Below are 19,873 nucleotides of genomic sequence, written 5' to 3'. Positions count from 1 at the left end.
ATGCAAGTACTAAACCACCTATTTTGATGGACCTTTTAGCTTAGTTTATGTCATACCTTTCTTTGCAATCCATTATGGCTATCTTGGCCTTGTTCAATTGTCCTTTACTAAACCATTTAATAGTAGTGATGATAAAACTTTGAAATCAACCATACCATCTAAACCAAACCAAATCGGTTCGATTGCAGTTTGATTCATCTCTTCAGTTTGAAAAACCGGATTTTTGGATTACAGTTTGGTTCATCTCTTATAGTTTGAAAAACCAGATTTAACAGTCTGACTGACGGTATGAAATTTGAAACCAATCATTTAACCTTTAACATATTCTTTCCTTTATAAAAAATATACCTAAAATATGCGGTTAGATGTTTGAAACCAGTCTTTTAACCTTTACTTTTTTCATTTTTAATATATACAGGTATATGTATTTCTTGAATTGTCTTTTATTATACCAAAAATTTAACAAAAACTACCAATTTAGAAAAACTAATAATAATAATAATAAAGAAGTTGTTCAAACCAACAAACTGTACTGTGTTGACCAGTATGGGCCATGTCTGGTCCCAAGGTTGAAATTCTACGACCTAAAATTTTGAACAAAACAGACGGGAAAATTATTAGGGGTCAGCGGGCTCAGTTAGGTTGAATGATTATTATTGAACAAGTAGGATACAATATATAGAAATTTACGAGTAACCGTAGCAAGTATATAGAAATTTACGAGTAACCATAGCAACCTAAGTAAGCCCGTACGCCCATAATAATATATTCTAATAGTAGCATGTGTATCAAGATCTAGTTCTGATTTAACATTTAAGAAGCACTTGACAATTTGCAGGATTTCAGAACAAATAAATGAAAATGAAAATGTTGTCTTTATTATAAGAATGTAAGATTAATGAAAACCAGCAGATGGAAAATTTACACATTCAACACCAAGTCTTTCTCCTCCAGTCACTTAAAGACCACAATATGACAAGAAACACACCCTATCAACACCATCCATATTCACCCATCTGTTGGACCACTCTTGGTTACTGTTTCAGTTTGGCCTTCGGGTCCGGTTCTAGCTTCTGGTTCAGTCTCGGTTTGGGCTTTGCTTGTAGCTTCTGGTTCAGTCTCAGTTTGGGCTTCCGTTTTGGTTTCTGCCTCAGTTTCTGTTTTGGGTTCGGTTTTGGGATCGATCTGGGCTTGCGGTTCCATTTCAGTGTCAGACTGGGTTTGGGTTTCGGGTTGTGGTTTAGTTTCTAACTCATGGTAAAGCCTGACTACAATGCAGGTGATATTATCAGCACTTCCGCGGCTAAAAGCCGTCTCGGTCAACTTTCTAGCAGCCGACTCGGGTTCTTCTTCCAACAGTGCTAGTGAGACAGCATCCTAGAAAAGGGACAAATAAAATTACAATATGATGGATCAATTAAATTTAGGGGCAATTTCATATATACCCCTACAAACTTGCAAAGTTAGAAATATCATATATATACTCTTACAAAGTAGTTGAAATATCATATATACCCGATTCCTTAAAATCAATTTACTAAATAACAATATTACCCTTATTTTGCTAAAACTTTGAGATCTAATATATGACCTTTAACTTCAAATATTATATTTACTCATTTCTAGCTTAATTTATTTAGCTTAAATATTATATATGAAGAATACTATGGTTTATGAAAAAAAATGGGTAAAAATAAATTTAAACTTATGATGTGTTATATAAAAATATGAAGTTAAAAGATGAGCATATATGAAAACTTGAAGTTAAAAAAAATAAGGGTAAAATGATCATTTATTAGATTGTTTTTAATAAAGTGGGTATATTTGATATTTTAACTACTTTGTAAAGGGCATATATGATACTTTTAGTCTTTGTTGGGTATTATATGAAAATTTTCAAGTTTGTAAGGGTATATATGAAAGTAATCCTTAAATCTAAATTTAATTTATGCAACTAAGTACATGACGCGAGATTGAAAGGGTTTTTGGTGAATGAATAAAGACACTCAGGTTAACGAGCAGTATGACATAGATGATATACCTCGTTAGGTACAACATCCCACAGACCGTCACTTGCGAGAACAAGCAATTCAAACTCTTCGTCAAGTTCTAGTTCCTGAAAAAAAAATGAAGATTGAAAAACGAAGCAGCAAGATAAACCGGCTTTTATTTTGTTTTTTGAACAGTAGGCCATCAAGAATTAAAACCAGTTTTTACTTCTTCATTTATCCAATGATCTTTTCCATCAAACCATGTCTGAAAATTGCTTGAATATTCCTTAAATAAATAAAATATCTAAGATGGCCTTCAGACTTGAGTAGTTCACTTAAAACAAAACGAAAAGATCTCGAGAATGCGCCTCAACCACATCAATTTATTTTGCAACAATGATTGAAAAATAAGTTACTTAACATGAAAACTTCCTTAAAAAGTAAACGTTACAATTTAAACGGATATTCCCAAAAGGCACATCATGTACTATAATACTATTATCCAAATGAACACGCGTAAAACACATATTTAACTAAAAAAAAGAATGTGGTTATAGTTTAGCAGTTTACATTTAGGTCGTCCTATATTAATACAAAATAATAAATATTACCTGGATTTCAGGCTCCGCCACAACAAATTGCTTCAGCATACGGTTCCCAAAAGCACGTGACATTGCTAAAACACCTCCAACCCTCCAAGTACCTAGAAAGCTCACAAAGCGAAGATATATTAATTTTGAACATGGAGATAGAATGGAGATATATTAATGAAACGGACCAGACCGACACCGACCGAACATCGGTATCGCCGTCGCGTAGCGCGGGTATAACGTTTTTTTTTTAAGTTTCAACGTGTATTATACAGGTCCCGAGACGGTACCGCCGCTGCGTAGCGCGTGTATAACGTGTTTTTTTAAGTTGCAGCCGATATTGTACATGTGACGAAACGACAGGACCGATACCGACCGAACGTCGGTACCACCGCCGCGTAGCACGGGTGTATCCCACTAGTTACCCATGAAATAGTAATCAGTGTTTATTAACAACATTGCCAACTCACCTGCCCACATCACAACTCCACCAGCATTTTCAATTCTTTTCCTCTCATCACTTCTATTTGGTTTGTGATCCTCAGAGAGAGGGATAGCTGCCGATCGAATAAAATTCTTACATTAACATAAGTGTAACATCAAGCTCATTGGAAAAGTACACAACAAAAATCTGGAAATTAGTCAAATTACCTTTGCCTGCCTTTGATATGACGGTCCTAGAATCTCCAACATTAGCAACATACAAATGATTACCGACCAAAACTGCTGTTGAAGCGGTAGAACCATCATCACGGAATGTATCCTTTCCAGACTCCAAAAAATCTGAGTCCGTTTGTTGATAAGTCTCGCCTGTGAATACATTCAATTGTGTGGGTCAGTTCTATTTACATTAAAAATAAATCAGTTATACGTATGTTACGAACAGGGTATCTACTAGTGCTACATTATAAAATAAATAAAAAATAGTAAGTTGTGATAAGAACTCACTTATGGCCAATCTGGTGTTTGTCAAAAATTCAGGATGATTCATGAGGTTCTTAAAAAGATTTTCCTTCAGATACTCGGCTGCACGTGAACCACCATGACCTATGCAAGAAATAAAGAAAAGAACAATGTGCAATTTAGTATTTGGGGGTAAACAACAAAAAGCCTTCACTAAATTAAGTACCCTAATTATATTAATATTTATTTCACGTCTGCAAAATATACTAATTTGCATTTAAGTACATTGGGGATTATTTTCCATGATCGTCTCAAAATGCTTTTTTTTCAATTTAGGTATAGCTAATTATCACATTAATGATACGTGAAAAAAGTCATTGATGCATGCTCATCATTTAGTTTCCATTTTGAGAACAGAACCATTTGAAAAGTAGATACATGTTGTAGCATAAGCAGAATTCCGTCCACGTCATGTTGGCTCATGTGAATGTGTTTTGAAGCAACGCTTTAATTTAAAAACATGTGTCATGTCAGAACATCATTACCTAAACCGTTTTTTCGTTTACATGATTCCAACTATTGATGCACGTGGATGAAAACATGTGCATGATCATGACGAAAAAACAAAGTGTCAAGATTGATGATCCTTAAGATTAAAGAAGCACGTTCTTGAGCATGAATAATAATTGATGATTCGAGTACTTAAAAGGAAATGATAAATCACATAGCTCAAGTACAGAATACGAATGGTGATTCCATGACTTTTGGTATACACTATATAGCATATTTTTCTGCCTTTTATAGAAATTTTAATGAAATAAAACCAGAACAATAAAGAAAATGATGATGGCAGATCTTATTGTAAAAATTGGAGAGAACGAATATAACCATCAAATATCCCAAATAGGCAGACTGTCTGCCCATTTATCTTGCATGTCTTGACGTCATAGAAATCCTCCATGCTAGCTCTTTTACCTCTGAAACTTGAATACCCACAGCTCAATTTTCCGTCTTCACTGTCAATAAGAAGCCACGACGAAGACGTGTAAGCAAATGGTTGCAATCACAAGCATATTAAACACAAGAATATATTAGAAGCATTAGAAAATAAATATTTAACAGGCATGGTTTTCATTTATAAGATAGTACTTTCTTGTTTGAAGACTGAAACAATCTAAACAATCAGTCAGCACTTCAAAAGAAAAACTAGAAAAAGATATGCTCTGATAAATTGATATATAGTTTTTATCGCTTGTGTTATACAAAAAAATATTTATATATATTTTTTCATATACTAAAGAATACCACTCTCACGTGATATGTAATGACTCAACTGTATCCTTGCGGAAAAAAAGTAACGAAAGAAAGACATTCTTGCGAAAAAGTAAAGTAGTCAATAAACGAAGTGAAAGAGTGAATTAATGGGGGAGGAGATATATGTTAATAAATGGTATTGATACATTACTTAAAAGTCTTTTGATATCTTAGAAGACATTACCAGAAAAGAGAGATTTGTTAGGCTAGCTAACTTAGGAACATGATATCCACGTTTTCACTTAAGGCAGAGCACGTCAATACTAGAATCAAACAGTTACTTCACAATGTTGGTAATAGAACTGCTTGTGTGAAAAAACATGAGACCAAGTCATGATATATACACTCATGATGACGTTCAACTATTGAATATAAATTAGCCTTCTAACTGAGAAAGAAAAATGAACGGAAACGATAATCCTTCCTTTGGTGTATAGCTCTTCCGTTTTCACGTATTCATGCACAGAATCATTTATAGGTTTAACAAGGGATTAATAGAACTACATGGTGTGTGCTATATGAACATTAGTATAGTGCCCAACATTAAAATCGAAATAAGAATAAACCGCGAAGTAGCAAATAACAAACAAGAAAAATCACCTCTTCCAACCTCCACTTGCATAGCCGCCATCATCAAGCTTCTCTGGTGAATTGTTCGTAGCCATACCACGGTTTGTCGCTGCACCAGTATCCACCATCATTTTCCGAAAGGATGGAAATATTCGATCAGAGGAAAACCTTACTGCAGAAATCGTCTTCGGACTTCTTCTTAAACTCGCAAACTGCCCCAACCCTCTCGTGACTTTCTGAATATACTTCCCAGCTTGCAGAATCACCGTCTTTAGATAACTGCTGCATACCATTTAAGAGTCCACAAGCCGGTGTGTCCTTATCACCAAACCTCTTAACCTTAAAAAACAAAAAGGAAAGTGCTAAAACATCACAAACCTATCATATTCCAAATAACAAGAGTGTATTTGTGTGCACCAACAAGTTTTCAACAAACAACTCATGCAATGTAATGTAATGTAACTTATTTTCTATGGATTATATATATAATTATCTTGCAATTTAGAGGCATAATGTGCTATGCAGTTAACATCGGTGATAGATCGGTCCCCTAGTAAAATATCGGTACCGATATTATGGGCCATATAGACCGATATTTGACCGATATAACCAATATATCACTGAATTATTAGTGTTAAATTGCTATATACATAGATTCTGCATGATATTAAAATTTGAGTGATATAACCAATATATCACTGAATTATTAGTGTTAAATTGCTATATACATAGATTCTGCATGATATTAAAATTACCGTTATCTCACTGAGATAACCTATATCTCAAAAACCGATACTTTACCGCATTAACTGCATAGATAATGTGTTAGAATATTGTTGCTCATATACAGCTTATTGTGTCCAAAAACCTACCATAAAGTATTACCAGCACCAGATGCTAAAACTAAAACCAATAAATCAACAACAACAGCACACCAAAACCTAATCATACATCATTGAATATCCAAACAATAATGTGACTGTTCAAACTCAAAAATACTCAATCATGAACAAATTTCACAACTAAATCTTCCGATAATCAATCGATCTCCATTTTCAAATCAACATATCAAATCACAGTCAAAAAAACACTACAAATTCACATCGAGTACAAATCTAAAGTAACAAAACCGATAAATCGATCGTAAACATATGAAATCTAAAACAGCAAGGAACAAGTGATCTGATTACCTGAATCTGAATCTGAATCTAAATCTGAGTATAAGAAGACTTACGTTAGGCTAATTCAGAGTGATCGGGAGCGGAAAGTGGAGATCTAGCAGCATGATTGTGGCGGAAGAAAAAGCAGGATCGGAATCTGAGATGCAGATGCAAGATCAGAGAGAATCTGAAACCCTAGAATGGAATTGGGGATGAATTTGGGTGTTTTATTGATAATAGTAATAATAATAATATTATTATGTGATGTATGGGTAGTAGTGGTGTGGTGGAGTGTAGCAGTGGCAGTGAGGTCTGTCACCGAATAGGTCTGCCATGTGGCACACTCTATGTCTCCACTCTATTCGGGTCCGGGTCTTTCTACATTTCCATGGATCTTAACCGAGTTTATTACCGTCGGCCAACGTTTTTCATTTTATTTGTATAATGTATAATGGTTTGTCGTTAAAAATAACTTATCAGAGTTAAGTTTTTTTTCAAACTACAAACCGATATTTTAAGGCTTTTGATCAGATAAGAATACGAGTCGATTGATGTAAAACTTACCACGAAACGGTGCTTCAAACGGCTTGATTTTTGTTAATTGGAAGTTTAGACACCAGAATTAAAGCATCGTTTGCGTCGTTTGGAGAACTGTTTCGAGGTAAATTTTACATTAATCAATTTGTATCCTCGTTCTGATCAAAGTCCTAAAACATCAATTTGTAGTTCGGAAGAAACTTAACTATGTTATGTTTTTTTATTGGTGGACTATTATACAAACAAAATGAAAAAGGTTGCGCCACTATAAGAAATAAACTCAGTTGATATTATATATAAATAAACATTTATTTAAATTTATATTTTGTATATTTTATGTTACTCCATGAAACATATGTTAACTAAGTAATGATTCATTCTATATTATCATTTTACTTAGCGTGTGACCCTTTAGGTTCATAGTGTCAATGATAATATTGTTATATGATGTAACCAGGGCTATGGATACATTTATACATACATTTCTATATGACTATTTATGTTACTCCATAAAACATATATTATTTAATTATAATGATTCATTTCATTTTATCATTTTAACTTCTTATGATTAGTTAAAATCGATTTAAACATGTAGTTAGAGTAATTGCTTAGGATATAACCTTAAGGATCATATATCAATGACAATCTTACCATATGTTGGCTCTCGGGTATGTAGATCCAACAATGAATAGAAATCAATACCGCCAATGAGCTGTGGCTCAACTGGCATTGGACGGGAAGTGAAGATTAGGGGTTGAAAGCCACAGGTCTCAAGTTCGAATCTGATCCCAACTGGGTTTTACCATAGTGGGCCTTCGGGCGGCGAGTTTTTCCCCGGAACTGGAGATGGTGGGCTTGGTCTATCCAGCGTTGTCTGTTAAAAAATAGGAATCAATATCCCAAATTGAGTCATTACCGGCACATGAGTATGGTTGTCTTGGCATTTGATGAACAAGAGTCTACTATATATGTTGATGACGACTCCAAGCGAATAGTTATGAATTTACGCATAAAAGTTGATGATGACTCCAAGCTAATAGTTATGAATTTGCGCATAAAAAAACATGAACAAGTTGTAGTTCATGAGAAAGCGGTGATCTTCTCGGGCTTGGGGTCATAATTGGTTTGTTTTTTTTTTTAATATTGAAGAACATATAACCCTATCATATAGAACCACCTCAACCTAGTACTACATTTCACATTTCACCTCTCTAACACATGTTCTTGAGTATGAAATGTAAAACCCTCCGCCCCTACATAACGCCTGCTAACGCATTTTTTTTTCTTACAATTTACACATTCACCTCCACACATAGTCTTAGCGATAAAACTTAACAAAAATCAACTCCTTTAAAAATAACTGAAAATTGGCAGCTTGAAGGCAAGAACCATGGTTAACTAACTAACTATGCCTGATGTGAGTTTGATTAGCCCAGTCCAGCCCAATATGTGTACTTGCTGTCTGCTTAACATGACACTGTTCTTCTGAGCCACCAGCCAGCTAAATGGACCACAACAAAAAGGACCAATGTGACTCCAAAAGCTGAATGCAACACTGATGTTCGTTCAACCCATTTGAAACCACTGGATTTAGTACACGTGTTTCCATCCAATTTTATTTTATTCTTATAAAGAAGCAAGCTCAATATGCATATATGTGTTGTAATATATGTTTAGGGAGTTTTTCAAAAAAAAAATTAGAATTTTCCTTTTTAACCTTCAACTTTTAATCTCTAACAATTTAAGTTTTAAGTTTAATATTTGTTTCCTTTTTAACCCTAAACTTTTAATCTTTGATAATTTAAGTTTAAAGTTTTAATCTTTGGTAATTTAACTCTTTTGATTAATTTAATTTTTCCCTTCTAATTCAAAAGTTTCTATCTTATACGATTTAACCTCTTTGATTAATTTGATTTTTTACTTCTAATTCAAAAGTTTTCATCTTTTGCAATTGAACCACTTTGATTTTTTTTACTTATGTGTGGTAATCTTGGCTTTAGGGGTTTTTCAAACAAAAAATGGTTATGCATATGGTTGTTAAAACGTTCGCTTTTGGGGTTTTTTTTTAAAAAAAATGATTTTTTTACTTTTCACCCAAAAGTATTTCATAAATTACTTTTAACCCAAAACTATTTGTTTTTTTTTTACTTTTAACACAAAACTTTTTATTTTTTGCAATCTATCCTCACAACTTTTTTTTTACTTTCAGCTTTGGTCCTTTATAGCTTTTGTTTTCCGCAAATTTTTCGTTTTATGCTTCGTTCTAAATTTTGTGACTTAACACATCGCAACGTGCGTCTTTAGTTTAACGTTTTTACGTTTCGTTTATTTTTTCCCGTTTGACAGGTTCAACATAACGTGCGCATCATAAATCGATTTAGTTATAACTAAAGAATCCCCGCCGCATTGCGGCGGGTCGTAATTCTAGTTCATTTCTAATTTCTTATACAAAAATGATCCACTTTCATTATGACATGATACCAATCCCCATTCATGCTTTGCTATAATTGTTACTTTATTCACTAAAGCAAAACTAAACCGACAAAAAGAAAGTTAAAAAACAACACTTGTCATTCTTTTTCAACCATAAACAATATTCCAAATAATAGATAGCAAAATCTTGTCAAAATCCAACATTATTTAAAATATCATAGTATGACACACAAATCACACATGAATCTCAAAGACATTTCACCTCCTTCCTCACAAATGGTGGCAATGCAAAGGCAGCTTTATGCATCTGTCACAAGATTTGAGCACAACAAGTAATCAGAAGAATATAATTTTTACGATCGTAAAATGAGCGGGCTGGATCATAGTTGTTAATGGCAAATAACGACAAATAGCGATAAGGTACCTATATGCTACATAGCGATAAATAGTGGATGGCTATTTTATAAATAGCGTTACACTAGAAAAATAAATTTAAATTTTTTATATGTAGTTACGTATATCATATCAAAATACCCTGATATATATGCTATTTTACATGTATATTTAAAAAAACCTAAAATCCAACTATATTTAATTGTTATTTATAAAAAACGTCGCTATTATCGCTATCTTTCGCTACAACCCTAATAGCGAGCCCAGACCTATACGCTACGTAGTGCGCTATAGTGATCGATACGCTCGCTATTGACAACTATGGGCTGGATAACAGGTCAAGTTCGGTTCTAAACAAGTAACAAGTCACCTGGGAGTTGTAGAACTTGAGTTCTCGTTGATGGTCAAGAGCTCCCTCTAGCTTCTCAATAGGGTTAACAGGGTTCCGAAAATCAACAGGCGGACCCTCCGTTGAGCACAGTATAAATCCAATAACACCACTGCATAATAAACAAACGGTCATCAAACCGAAAGCCTTAAAAAAAACTAACGTGTAAACGAATCGGAAATGAAAGCAATCGTACCTCGGGTATGTGGGGACACTTGTCCATGCGTAATGAACAGACCCTTTGAATATTTTCTGGCAAACGGATATCATATCCTGAATAAGATGAGTGTGCAGCCACATGCTCTCCGCCATGTTACAAAGAACGCCACCTGGCCTTAACGCTCTTGCTAACATCTCGAAGAAAGGCTGTTCCACAAGCTCTTGAGCAGGGCCTGCGAAAAACATATATATACATCCATGTATAATATTAACATATTTAGATTTGCGAAAACAGAATAAGTATGGAGCTAAGAACATACCCACAGGATCAGAAGAATCAACAATAATAGCATCATACTTCCCTTCAGGTACATTCCGTATAAACTCAACAGCTGTTCAAATTATATAAAAAACTAGTAAATTTCTCCCGGGCGTTGCGGTGGTTTCGAAATGTAAAGTAACATGAATTTATATCGTCTAATGAAAACGTATTATATCTGACCCAGCTAGTTTCCAAACAAAGTTTACGTCAAATCATAGACCAACTAAAAACATACATAAAAATAAGCATGAAAACGTTTTATATTTGAGCCAACTTATTTACTAAAAAATAGCACGTCGAAACGTAAGAAAATAGCCTTTTTTAAGTTAAAGGGTGGTACCGTGTTGAGGCAGCATCGAAAGGTAAAGTAACTCGAATTTATACCGTCTAATTAAAAATATTATATTTAACCCGCCTCGTTTCCAATCAGCATTTACATCATGACGTAGACCAACTAAAAACATACATAAAAATATGTGCGAAAACGTATAATATTTGACCCGGCAAAATTTATGCCGAAACGTAAACCAACTTGAATTTATACTGACATGTACATATATTACAAATAAGCACTTAAAACTTGAGGGGCCAAAATGACATTTCATAAAGCTTTTAGAAAGTTAAGGTGGTACAAGTGTGAAAACTGAAAGTTAAGGTTTCAAAGTAAAAAAAAAAAGATATTGTACCTCCAATGTGACGGACACTATAGTAACCCAATTTGTTCTTTAATAATATTTATTATAAATTTATAATTAAGGGTAACGCAAAATGCAAAAATAAATACGGTGACATAGGCACATAAATGAAAAAACGTTTTTGGCGTAAAAAAGTATGAAAATCAAATATTACCATCACCAACATGGAGATGAACACGAGAATCTTCGAAGCCAACAGCTAACTCAGGGAAGAACTTCTTACTAACCTATGAAAAAAGAAATTACATAATGAGCATTCATAATATTAAACTCGAAATAAAACTTAATACACAAACAGAATATGGTTTTCGACACGTACATCTATAACCATTTTATCTATTTCACATATATCAATTAATTCTACAGAGCTGTGACGAGAAATTTCCCTCAAGACTCCACCATCACCACCACCAACCACCAGAACCTATAGATACAGAATATATAATTATTTTTCAGCGCAATAAATCTTATAAAAGAGAAACAGAAAATTATACTTGCATTTTTGGGTGATTTGATGGAACAAAGAGGAAGATGGGCTATCATCTCCTGATAGGCGCATTCATCTTTCTCACTAAGCTGAAGAATGCCGTCAAGAACAAGCACCTTTCCGTATGTTGTAGACTGCATATCAAATAAACAATCAAGTATATATATATATATATGCATGTATGTATGCATCTATCATGTATGCGTGAAATGACATACCTCGAAAACAAGGACCTCTTGATACTCTGATTTCTCCTTGAACAAAATCTTTTCAACAGCCAATGAATGTGCTTCTCCTGCACAAGAAAATATACTAATTAGCCTAAGCTAATCATTTCCTATAGAATGATGATATTTATTTCAGTTCACGGTATTTCTCCATTCGTATTTTAAGGAAGGGTATTTAAGACATCTGACAAATCAGCAAAAAAAAAACATTCCTTAATCTGCATGTCATGTCAAGTGTTTGTTTCAGAATAGCATAAACGTTCTAGGATCGACAATTTAATATTGAAACAGAAGAACAATATAAACGGCTTAGGGCTTTAAATGCAACATTTTTTTTTCAAACAATAAAGCTCAAGTCTACATACCTGGCCACATGGGGTTGTTAAAGTACATTCGCTTGGCCACATCATCTGCAGTTAAGAACATAACAACAATGGAAGAGGGTCAACATATGAAACGATCACTTTAACATGAAATGAAATTAAAAAGGTATGCAACGAAGCGTAAAAAGAAAGAAAATGACCCGAAGAAGAGCGACTTTCAGAGAACCATCCAGAAACAACTGTCGCGTGACAGTTGGCTTGAAGCTCAGGATCAGGAGCAAAGGCCCGTGCTTTCAGGCAACAAGAAGGGATATCCTCATTCGCCTTCCCATCCATAGTCTTCTGGCATCCCAAATCTCTTCCGGCGTCTCCCTCCATATACTTTCTTTTTATTCTCCAGCTCCAGCCTCTAACCACAATAAAACAAATTCATTACAAAGACCGTGCCTTAAACTGATAATATAACATGAATATGAAACAAATAAACCAATATAGACATCAATCATCAATCTCATCTATAGAACGTCACCTTCTTTATGATTCAAACCACAAGAAAACAATTCCCCTGTTATGAACTATTTCCCTATTGTTATTTATGCTACTTAAGTCTTTAGTTGTTCATATTATGCTCTATGTTCCCTTGTAAAGTTCTGTCATTAAAGTCCCGGCCTTTTCGCACATGCAGGGTTGTTCGCCTAAAGATTTCTTAAAAGTAAATTCATAAAAAAATGGATGGTAATTATTCAATTCATCTACTGATACCAAAATAGTAGTTCACATTATGCTCTTTCTATGTTTCTTTATCAAATTCTGTCACTAAAGAGTAAAGACCCCGCCTTTTCGCACATGCAGGGTTATTCGCCTAAAATCAATAAAGATCTCTAAGATAAATTCACAAAAAATGGACATAAATTATACATTTCATCAAGTGATACCCAAACAGTTGTTCACATTATGCTCTTTCTATGTTTCCTTATCAAAATATGTCCCCTTTTCCGCACATGCAGGGTTTCCTTATCATAACATTTCTTGTAAATTCATATAAATTTGGCAGGAAATTATCAAATTGATACCAAAATGGAAGTACAATCAGGGCAAATAATTACAAAAGGTGCGAAATTACGCCTAAACTGGTAACATGTGTATGCAATTAAAAAAAAGTGAGAAAGGCACTTAAATTGACATAATATCACAATAGATTTCCACCAAAAAAGCATCATTATAAATCGCGTAGCATTCAAGCTACATATCAAACATCTCTTAAAAAAAACAACTAATATCTAAAAGTTCCTAGGGATTAGTAAGCACAACAACTAATACTCTAACCAGTGGCGAAGCTTGAGATTTCCGACCGGGGGGTCGAAGACGTATATACCAAAAATTTCTATAAAACCGGGGCTCAAAAACGTATATACCCAAAAAATTTTATACGAAAACTACATACTCTCCACTACTGAGCGAAAAGTTCGGGGGTCGGCCGCCCCCTCCCGCCCCCACAAGGCTATGCCCTTGACTCTAACCATTAGGGTGACAAAACAAGCTAAACAAACAATGGACGTAAATTATTCATTTCATCAATTGATACCAAAATACTTGTTCACATTATGCTCTATGTTTCTTTATAAAGACCCCGCTTTTTCGCACATGCAGGATTATTCGCCTAAAATCATAAAAGATCTCACTAACATAAACTCATAAAAAACAGAAAGAATTTATTCAATTCATCAATTGATACCCACATTACACCCTTTATGTTCCTTTATCAAATTCTGTCACTAAAGTCCCCACCTTTTCACACATGCAGGGTTGTTGTTACTTGTTAGCCTAAAATCAACATATATTTCATAAAAAAAAAAAAAAAATTGGCCAAAAATCATTAAACTGATACCAAAATACAAGTACAATCACAACAAACCGTTACAAAACGTGTGAAATCACACCTAAACTAGAAACCCACATGTATACAATTAAATCACCAGAATATCACAATAGATTTGCACCAAAAAAAGGCATCATTTACAAACTGCGTACAGTTAAAGCTACAAATAAAACATTTAGGGATTACACAAAAAAAAAATAACTAGAACTAAAGATCTAAGCATTACGATAAAACAAAAAAAATAGGAACAAAACCCTAAACATTGGATCGAAAAGTGAAAAAGTAAATGAAACGCGTGGAAATTAAGCGAAATCGAAGGTGAAATCGTACCTGTGGGGATAAGATAAGTTGTGAAAAATGTGTGTGTGTGTGTGTGTGTATGATAATCGATATTCGATTTGACGCAAATAACAGTGAAAAGGGGGTGTTGGGGTTTTGGTGTGGAGACGAAGGAAGGAAGGAAGAAGATTGTGGAACACGATGCACGCATGAGTGAGTATTAATGGAAACGGAATGATTGTGAAATGACTGATAGGTCCCTTGGATTGTCACGTGTACACGTTTCATTTTTCTTTCTAGATTCTTTTATTGTTTTTGTTTTGGTTTTGGTTTTTTTAATTCATTTTCTAGATTCTTTTATTGTTTTTGTTTTGGTTTTTTAATAATATAATATATCTTGAATTGATTGACCAATGAAATTATATTATATCAGGCAATAAATAATATTTGATTTAGTCTGTGTGTTTTTGAAAGGTTGGATTGTATTGACCAATGAAATTATATTATATTAGGCAATAAATAATGTTTGATTTTTTTTTTTTTTTTGAACGGCAAATAATGTTTGATTTAGTCTGTGTTTTTGAAAAGTTGGAAAATCCAGGTTGAAAATAAGAAATTTGTCATGGATAGTTGCTTAAATTATTTTTTTTTTCTCAACAAAATTTGACATTTCATTAAGAAGATTGTAATGTGTGGATGGATTAAAAACGAGCACGTGTGCCCATTTGGCACACAATTTATGTAGAATCAAACAATCTTTATTAGAAAAGAGTTAACACGTGGTCGTGAGTATAATTTACGTTAGATGGAGTTTATTGGATATGTTTAATGTCGATTTAGATAATCTTTATAAATTTGGGTGCAATGGTGTAATGGGTGTGTAATAACTATTTGACAAGGGACCTAATTAGGTAACCTAGTTTCAGGAAGGCCCAATCATTGGGCCTGAAAGTTGATCAGATGGGCTTATACATATGAGCAAAGGCCATAAAAGGAAGGATTAACCAAAATTTTGGATACGGTTTCGGATGCTAGAACATATCTTTGAATTCTGAAAATTAAACTGATATTCAGTTTCCGACATTAATAAAAACTAAACATGCATTTTAAAGTTGATAAAACATGTGTTCCAAACAACATATTTTGATCTATATTCACACTCAAACAACAAACAATGCTTTTAAACCCATAAAGTTGATAATCAGAAGACATATGTTAAGGCATGTACGAACAATTACAGATTATGAAATGCCAACAACTTCAAGTGAGTAAGGTGAGGATGAAGAATTGATTGAAGGATGAATGCGAAGATAAAGGATTGAATGATGAAGGTGACTGAATCTGTACATGTCAATAACTCTAAGTGTGACGGCTAATAAGGATGAAGGGGTCAACAGAAGGATGATTCGACAAAGTCATACGAAGATGAAAGAGGGGCTGAATGATTGAATGATGAAAGCGATTTAATTGGTAGACATGAGTTATCTAGAACAAACGACATGATTAGAGTTTTCAACAAGAACACTAAAAGGTAGAACCATAAATAATGGGTTGATGTTAAATCACCAATTCAAAAACTATGGATCTAATACCACTTGTCAGAATCAATATAGGTGGTCCTGACACACTCAATCAGGTTAGTGCATCAAATTTCAACCTTACGCATTATTGTTTCATTAAGATCGAACAACACCCAAACATAATAAAGTATATGATAAAAACCAGGTGAATTATTTGAGGTGAAGATAATCACATAAATCCAAAGTTTTTTTTTTAAGTTTAGGGCTTTACCTTCATAAATTTAGTTGGGTAAGAAGTGGTGAAGACAGAGAAGGCGATTGTATTAAAGCAGGGGAAGCAATTTCAAAGGAGAGTGCCAAGCAACGAGAACGGTAAGTGAGTTTGGATTCAGAGATGGTGGCAGAGAGCGATAATCCAATTGAAAACACGAAACTGAACCCCTAGCCTACATAAACCAGCGCCAAATAAAAATTCTCAAATATGTAAAATACGGATCCAATCCAAATTACACCTCTTTAAACACATGAATTAAACAAAATGCAATTAACATTAGTCATAAACAGATTGGGGTTGTATGAACATACGCTTATCTTTGGGATTAAAAATCAAAATCAAAAGTTGAGAATTGTTAATTTAAATTAAATTCAAATCAATCGTAACCAAACAAAATAATAGTTGTCACACCCTCAATTTCCACGTGCGGAGTTTTACCGCGAGAGGTGCGACCGACCAGGATCAAGCCACTAATCATGTTGAACAATAAATTAAATTATCAAAAAGTATCACCATCAACACGATTAGTGATCTAAAGTTTAAATGTCCAAAAACATAGTTTAACCAACAGCGGAAGCAAACAGTTTAAAAATCCAAACAATATTTAAAACCATAATTGTTTAATAAAACCAAATCAAATAGTCCATGCAACTAAACTCTGTGGTACCAAAACTTTAACTGTTTGTGCCCCAAATCAATGTTTATCATCATTGACTAGTTGCCAAGGCATAAAAGTTCGCGCCCGTCCTCCCAGGTACGGTGTGAGGTTTGTCAAATCTAATAGCGCTCTCAACTAATATCCCGTTTGCCAGGCCCCGGCGATTAATCGGCATAATGTGTGGGGACTTTCAGATAGAGTTCGTTTAGTCCACTAAAGACATGCAGTATAAATAGTAAGTTAACAGTATTCCATCCCCGGGAATACTAGGCAATCCCCTAACCAGGGAAAGTGAAGTTAACAGTATTCCATACCAAGAATACTAAAGCAATCCCAAACCAGGGAAAATGAGGTTCCCAACCACCGGGAATACATGCTTTTAGTAAAAGTGTGAACTCACCTTAGATTAGCTTGGCATATTAAGTTATGCGAGCTAGTATGGTCAACCACGTCCTAATATGGTTACCAAGAATATTAGGGGTCGTTTATGTAATTCACGCAAATCTTACACACATCTAACAATTAACATGCATATAAGTTGTCACACCTACGTTACCGAGTAGTTTTAGGCGCACGTTCGTAATATAGACTACAACGCGCGATACACCATTTATACAATCATCAAGTATGTACAAGTACCAAATATAGCAGATTCGACACTTTATAAATTTACAAACATGCATAACTCAATTCACTGAAAATAGGCTGTTTTGGGGTGTCCGTTTACCGTACTTACGATATTGCAAAAATCATGTTCTTTTTATGTGACGTGACCCTCGGAGGGGCTGGTCTTGTGTTAAATTTTAGAGTTGGACTCTTTACTAAAAAATTATAAAAAATTCATTTACTAAGTTGAAATCAGATTCGTCACTTTCTAACTGCAGCTCACGGAAAAATTCATTTAAAACTCCTCGATTATCCGATTGACAAAATTCCAGTTGGAGGTTTACATGGACACTTAAGAGCATCTACAGTACAAATTTCATGGTCTAACTCTAAGTATTCATCAAGTTACTCAAAACATAACACGTAAAGTCTGCAGAAAAACGCAACTTTAATTGCTGAAGCGAAACAATTTATTTAAAATAGCAACCAACGTCCAAAAATCATGATTCTAGCGCCATTAGAAGCGTATTTCGAAATAGCATGTTATAGACTTAAGAAAATCCAATTTTCGTTAAGTTATGACCCGGTTACAGCCGATTAAAGTCGGCTGTAACTGTCGGGCAAATCCTGTTTTCGTTACCTAATCTTCCCAACCGAACAACTAACACACCCAACGACCCGTAATATTTACTTACAGTAGATAATCATCATATATCTCAGATTGTATGTCACGTATGCATAAAAAACAAGGTTATCAAGCATTCCTACCATGATCATATAAAAATCAACACCCTAGTAACTATATAAACTCATATGCGATTAATCATCAACCAAACATGATTTCTAGCAATCCTAATCTACCATCAATATAATAAAACCTCAAGAACACCAATTTATGCAAAAACGCAGCCAATAAATCAATGAACTAACAGCCAATCCATCAAAAATACTAACCGAAAGACGAAAGGGATGCGAGAGAGAGAGAGTGTTCGGCTGGAATAGAGATCGCGAGAGGGAGATGGGTGCTCCTTTTCTGCCCTAAAACTTCAAGAGGGGGAAAAGTGAGTCGCACGTTTGGGCAATAAGGTTTTGGGAGGATTATGCATGGTACGTACAATATTAAAAGGGTAAATGGCATGTGGGGAGTGGAGTTTTGAGGTGGCCCAAACACAAGGGACACAAGCAACTTCTATATTGGGCTGCTGCCAATATAAAACATGTTTGGGCTGTAGTATTTGGCCGATCCCATGGAACATGTGCAACCATTTGTACATGTTATTACTATTCTATATTTATTTATTCTTTTTTTAAACACTTAACAACTAACACACACACACATATATATATATATATATAATAAATCAACAATAAATATATAATATTCATACTATGTTTGAGACCTCAAACGTTTCGAGTTACGCGAGCGGGTTGGATGGACAAGCGAGACATGTGCTTCGATTCAGATTCAAACAGTTCGGTTCGACACGATACGAATTTAGTTTCAAATATTCGTTTTTATATAAAACACATTAGATAAGTGTAATTAATTCGTCACACCGGTTCATGCATTTATGTAAATGAGATAAATATAACGGCGCTAACCTCGAAATCGCGGGTTGTCGCAATAGTAGGGTTCAAAACACTACCTATTTCAATAGTAGGGTTCAAAATACTACCTATTGTAATTGATGAAGAGAAAGAGATAATGAAAATAAACAATGACGATGAAAACAAAATAACATTAAGGTTTCATATGAAAAAGAAAAAGGGTACATTAGAAACGAGTTACGGATCCGAGCTAGGATCCGCGTGTATAAGCAAATAAGTTAATGAGTTTAGGCGGGAAACAAAGTTGAAGATGCATCAGAGAGTGCACGTGACAAATAAGCTACTCATTTATTATATAGGATAAAGTGTAGATAGATATAGATATAGATTAAGAAGGGGAAAAAAGGCACAAACAAATATTATTGAGCGTCTATAAGGATAGATGTTTTCAGTTGTTGTTTTTATACCTTTAACTTATATTGCAAAATGTTGGGTCTGAATAGAACGTTGTATACCCATGCAGATAGTAAAGAGGCTTGAAGCCCGAAGAATGAAGATATCGAAAATTGATTTAGTTTGTTTTTATTATTTTAGTTATCAAGCGATAGTCCTGG

At 34.2% G+C, this 19,873-nt stretch overlaps 2 protein-coding genes across 3 annotated transcripts; both read right to left on the bottom strand.

Annotated features, from left to right (window-relative positions):
* Nucleotides 1-856: 856 nt before the first annotated feature.
* On the bottom strand, nt 857-6,847 carry LOC110897764 (probable protein phosphatase 2C 76). 2 transcript variants are annotated; one of them, XM_022144497.2, is made up of 10 exons: nt 6,603-6,847; nt 5,542-5,707; nt 5,399-5,477; nt 4,373-4,500; nt 3,530-3,628; nt 3,233-3,391; nt 3,052-3,138; nt 2,603-2,694; nt 2,042-2,116; nt 857-1,377 (listed from the first exon to the last, which is right to left on the bottom strand). In XM_022144497.2, exons 2-10 carry the CDS (start codon nt 5,654-5,656, stop codon nt 1,009-1,011), a joined length of 1,203 nt encoding a protein of 400 aa, XP_022000189.1. In that variant the 5' UTR covers nt 5,657-5,707; nt 6,603-6,847; the 3' UTR covers nt 857-1,008. The 2 variants fall into 2 exon arrangements, with proteins under 2 accessions (XP_022000189.1, XP_022000188.1); XM_022144496.2 differs by having other exon boundaries at nt 5,399-5,707.
* A 2,774-nt stretch (nt 6,848-9,621) lies between these two features.
* On the bottom strand, nt 9,622-14,838 carry LOC110897763 (spermine synthase). The gene is made up of 11 exons (XM_022144495.2): nt 14,705-14,838; nt 12,696-12,904; nt 12,538-12,582; nt 12,164-12,240; nt 11,957-12,079; nt 11,778-11,882; nt 11,613-11,685; nt 10,762-10,833; nt 10,479-10,674; nt 10,265-10,394; nt 9,622-9,808 (listed from the first exon to the last, which is right to left on the bottom strand). Exons 2-11 carry the CDS (start codon nt 12,871-12,873, stop codon nt 9,749-9,751), a joined length of 1,059 nt encoding a protein of 352 aa, XP_022000187.1. The 5' UTR covers nt 12,874-12,904; nt 14,705-14,838; the 3' UTR covers nt 9,622-9,748.
* Between the last annotated feature and the right edge of the window lie 5,035 nt (nt 14,839-19,873).

The sequence above is a fragment of the Helianthus annuus genome, chromosome 13 (assembly GCF_002127325.2).
Source record: "Helianthus annuus cultivar XRQ/B chromosome 13, HanXRQr2.0-SUNRISE, whole genome shotgun sequence".
Classification (NCBI taxonomy): Eukaryota; Viridiplantae; Streptophyta; class Magnoliopsida; order Asterales; family Asteraceae; genus Helianthus; species Helianthus annuus.
The sequence above is the reverse complement of the archived record's forward strand: the minus strand, read 5'-3'. Positions and strand labels throughout refer to the sequence as shown.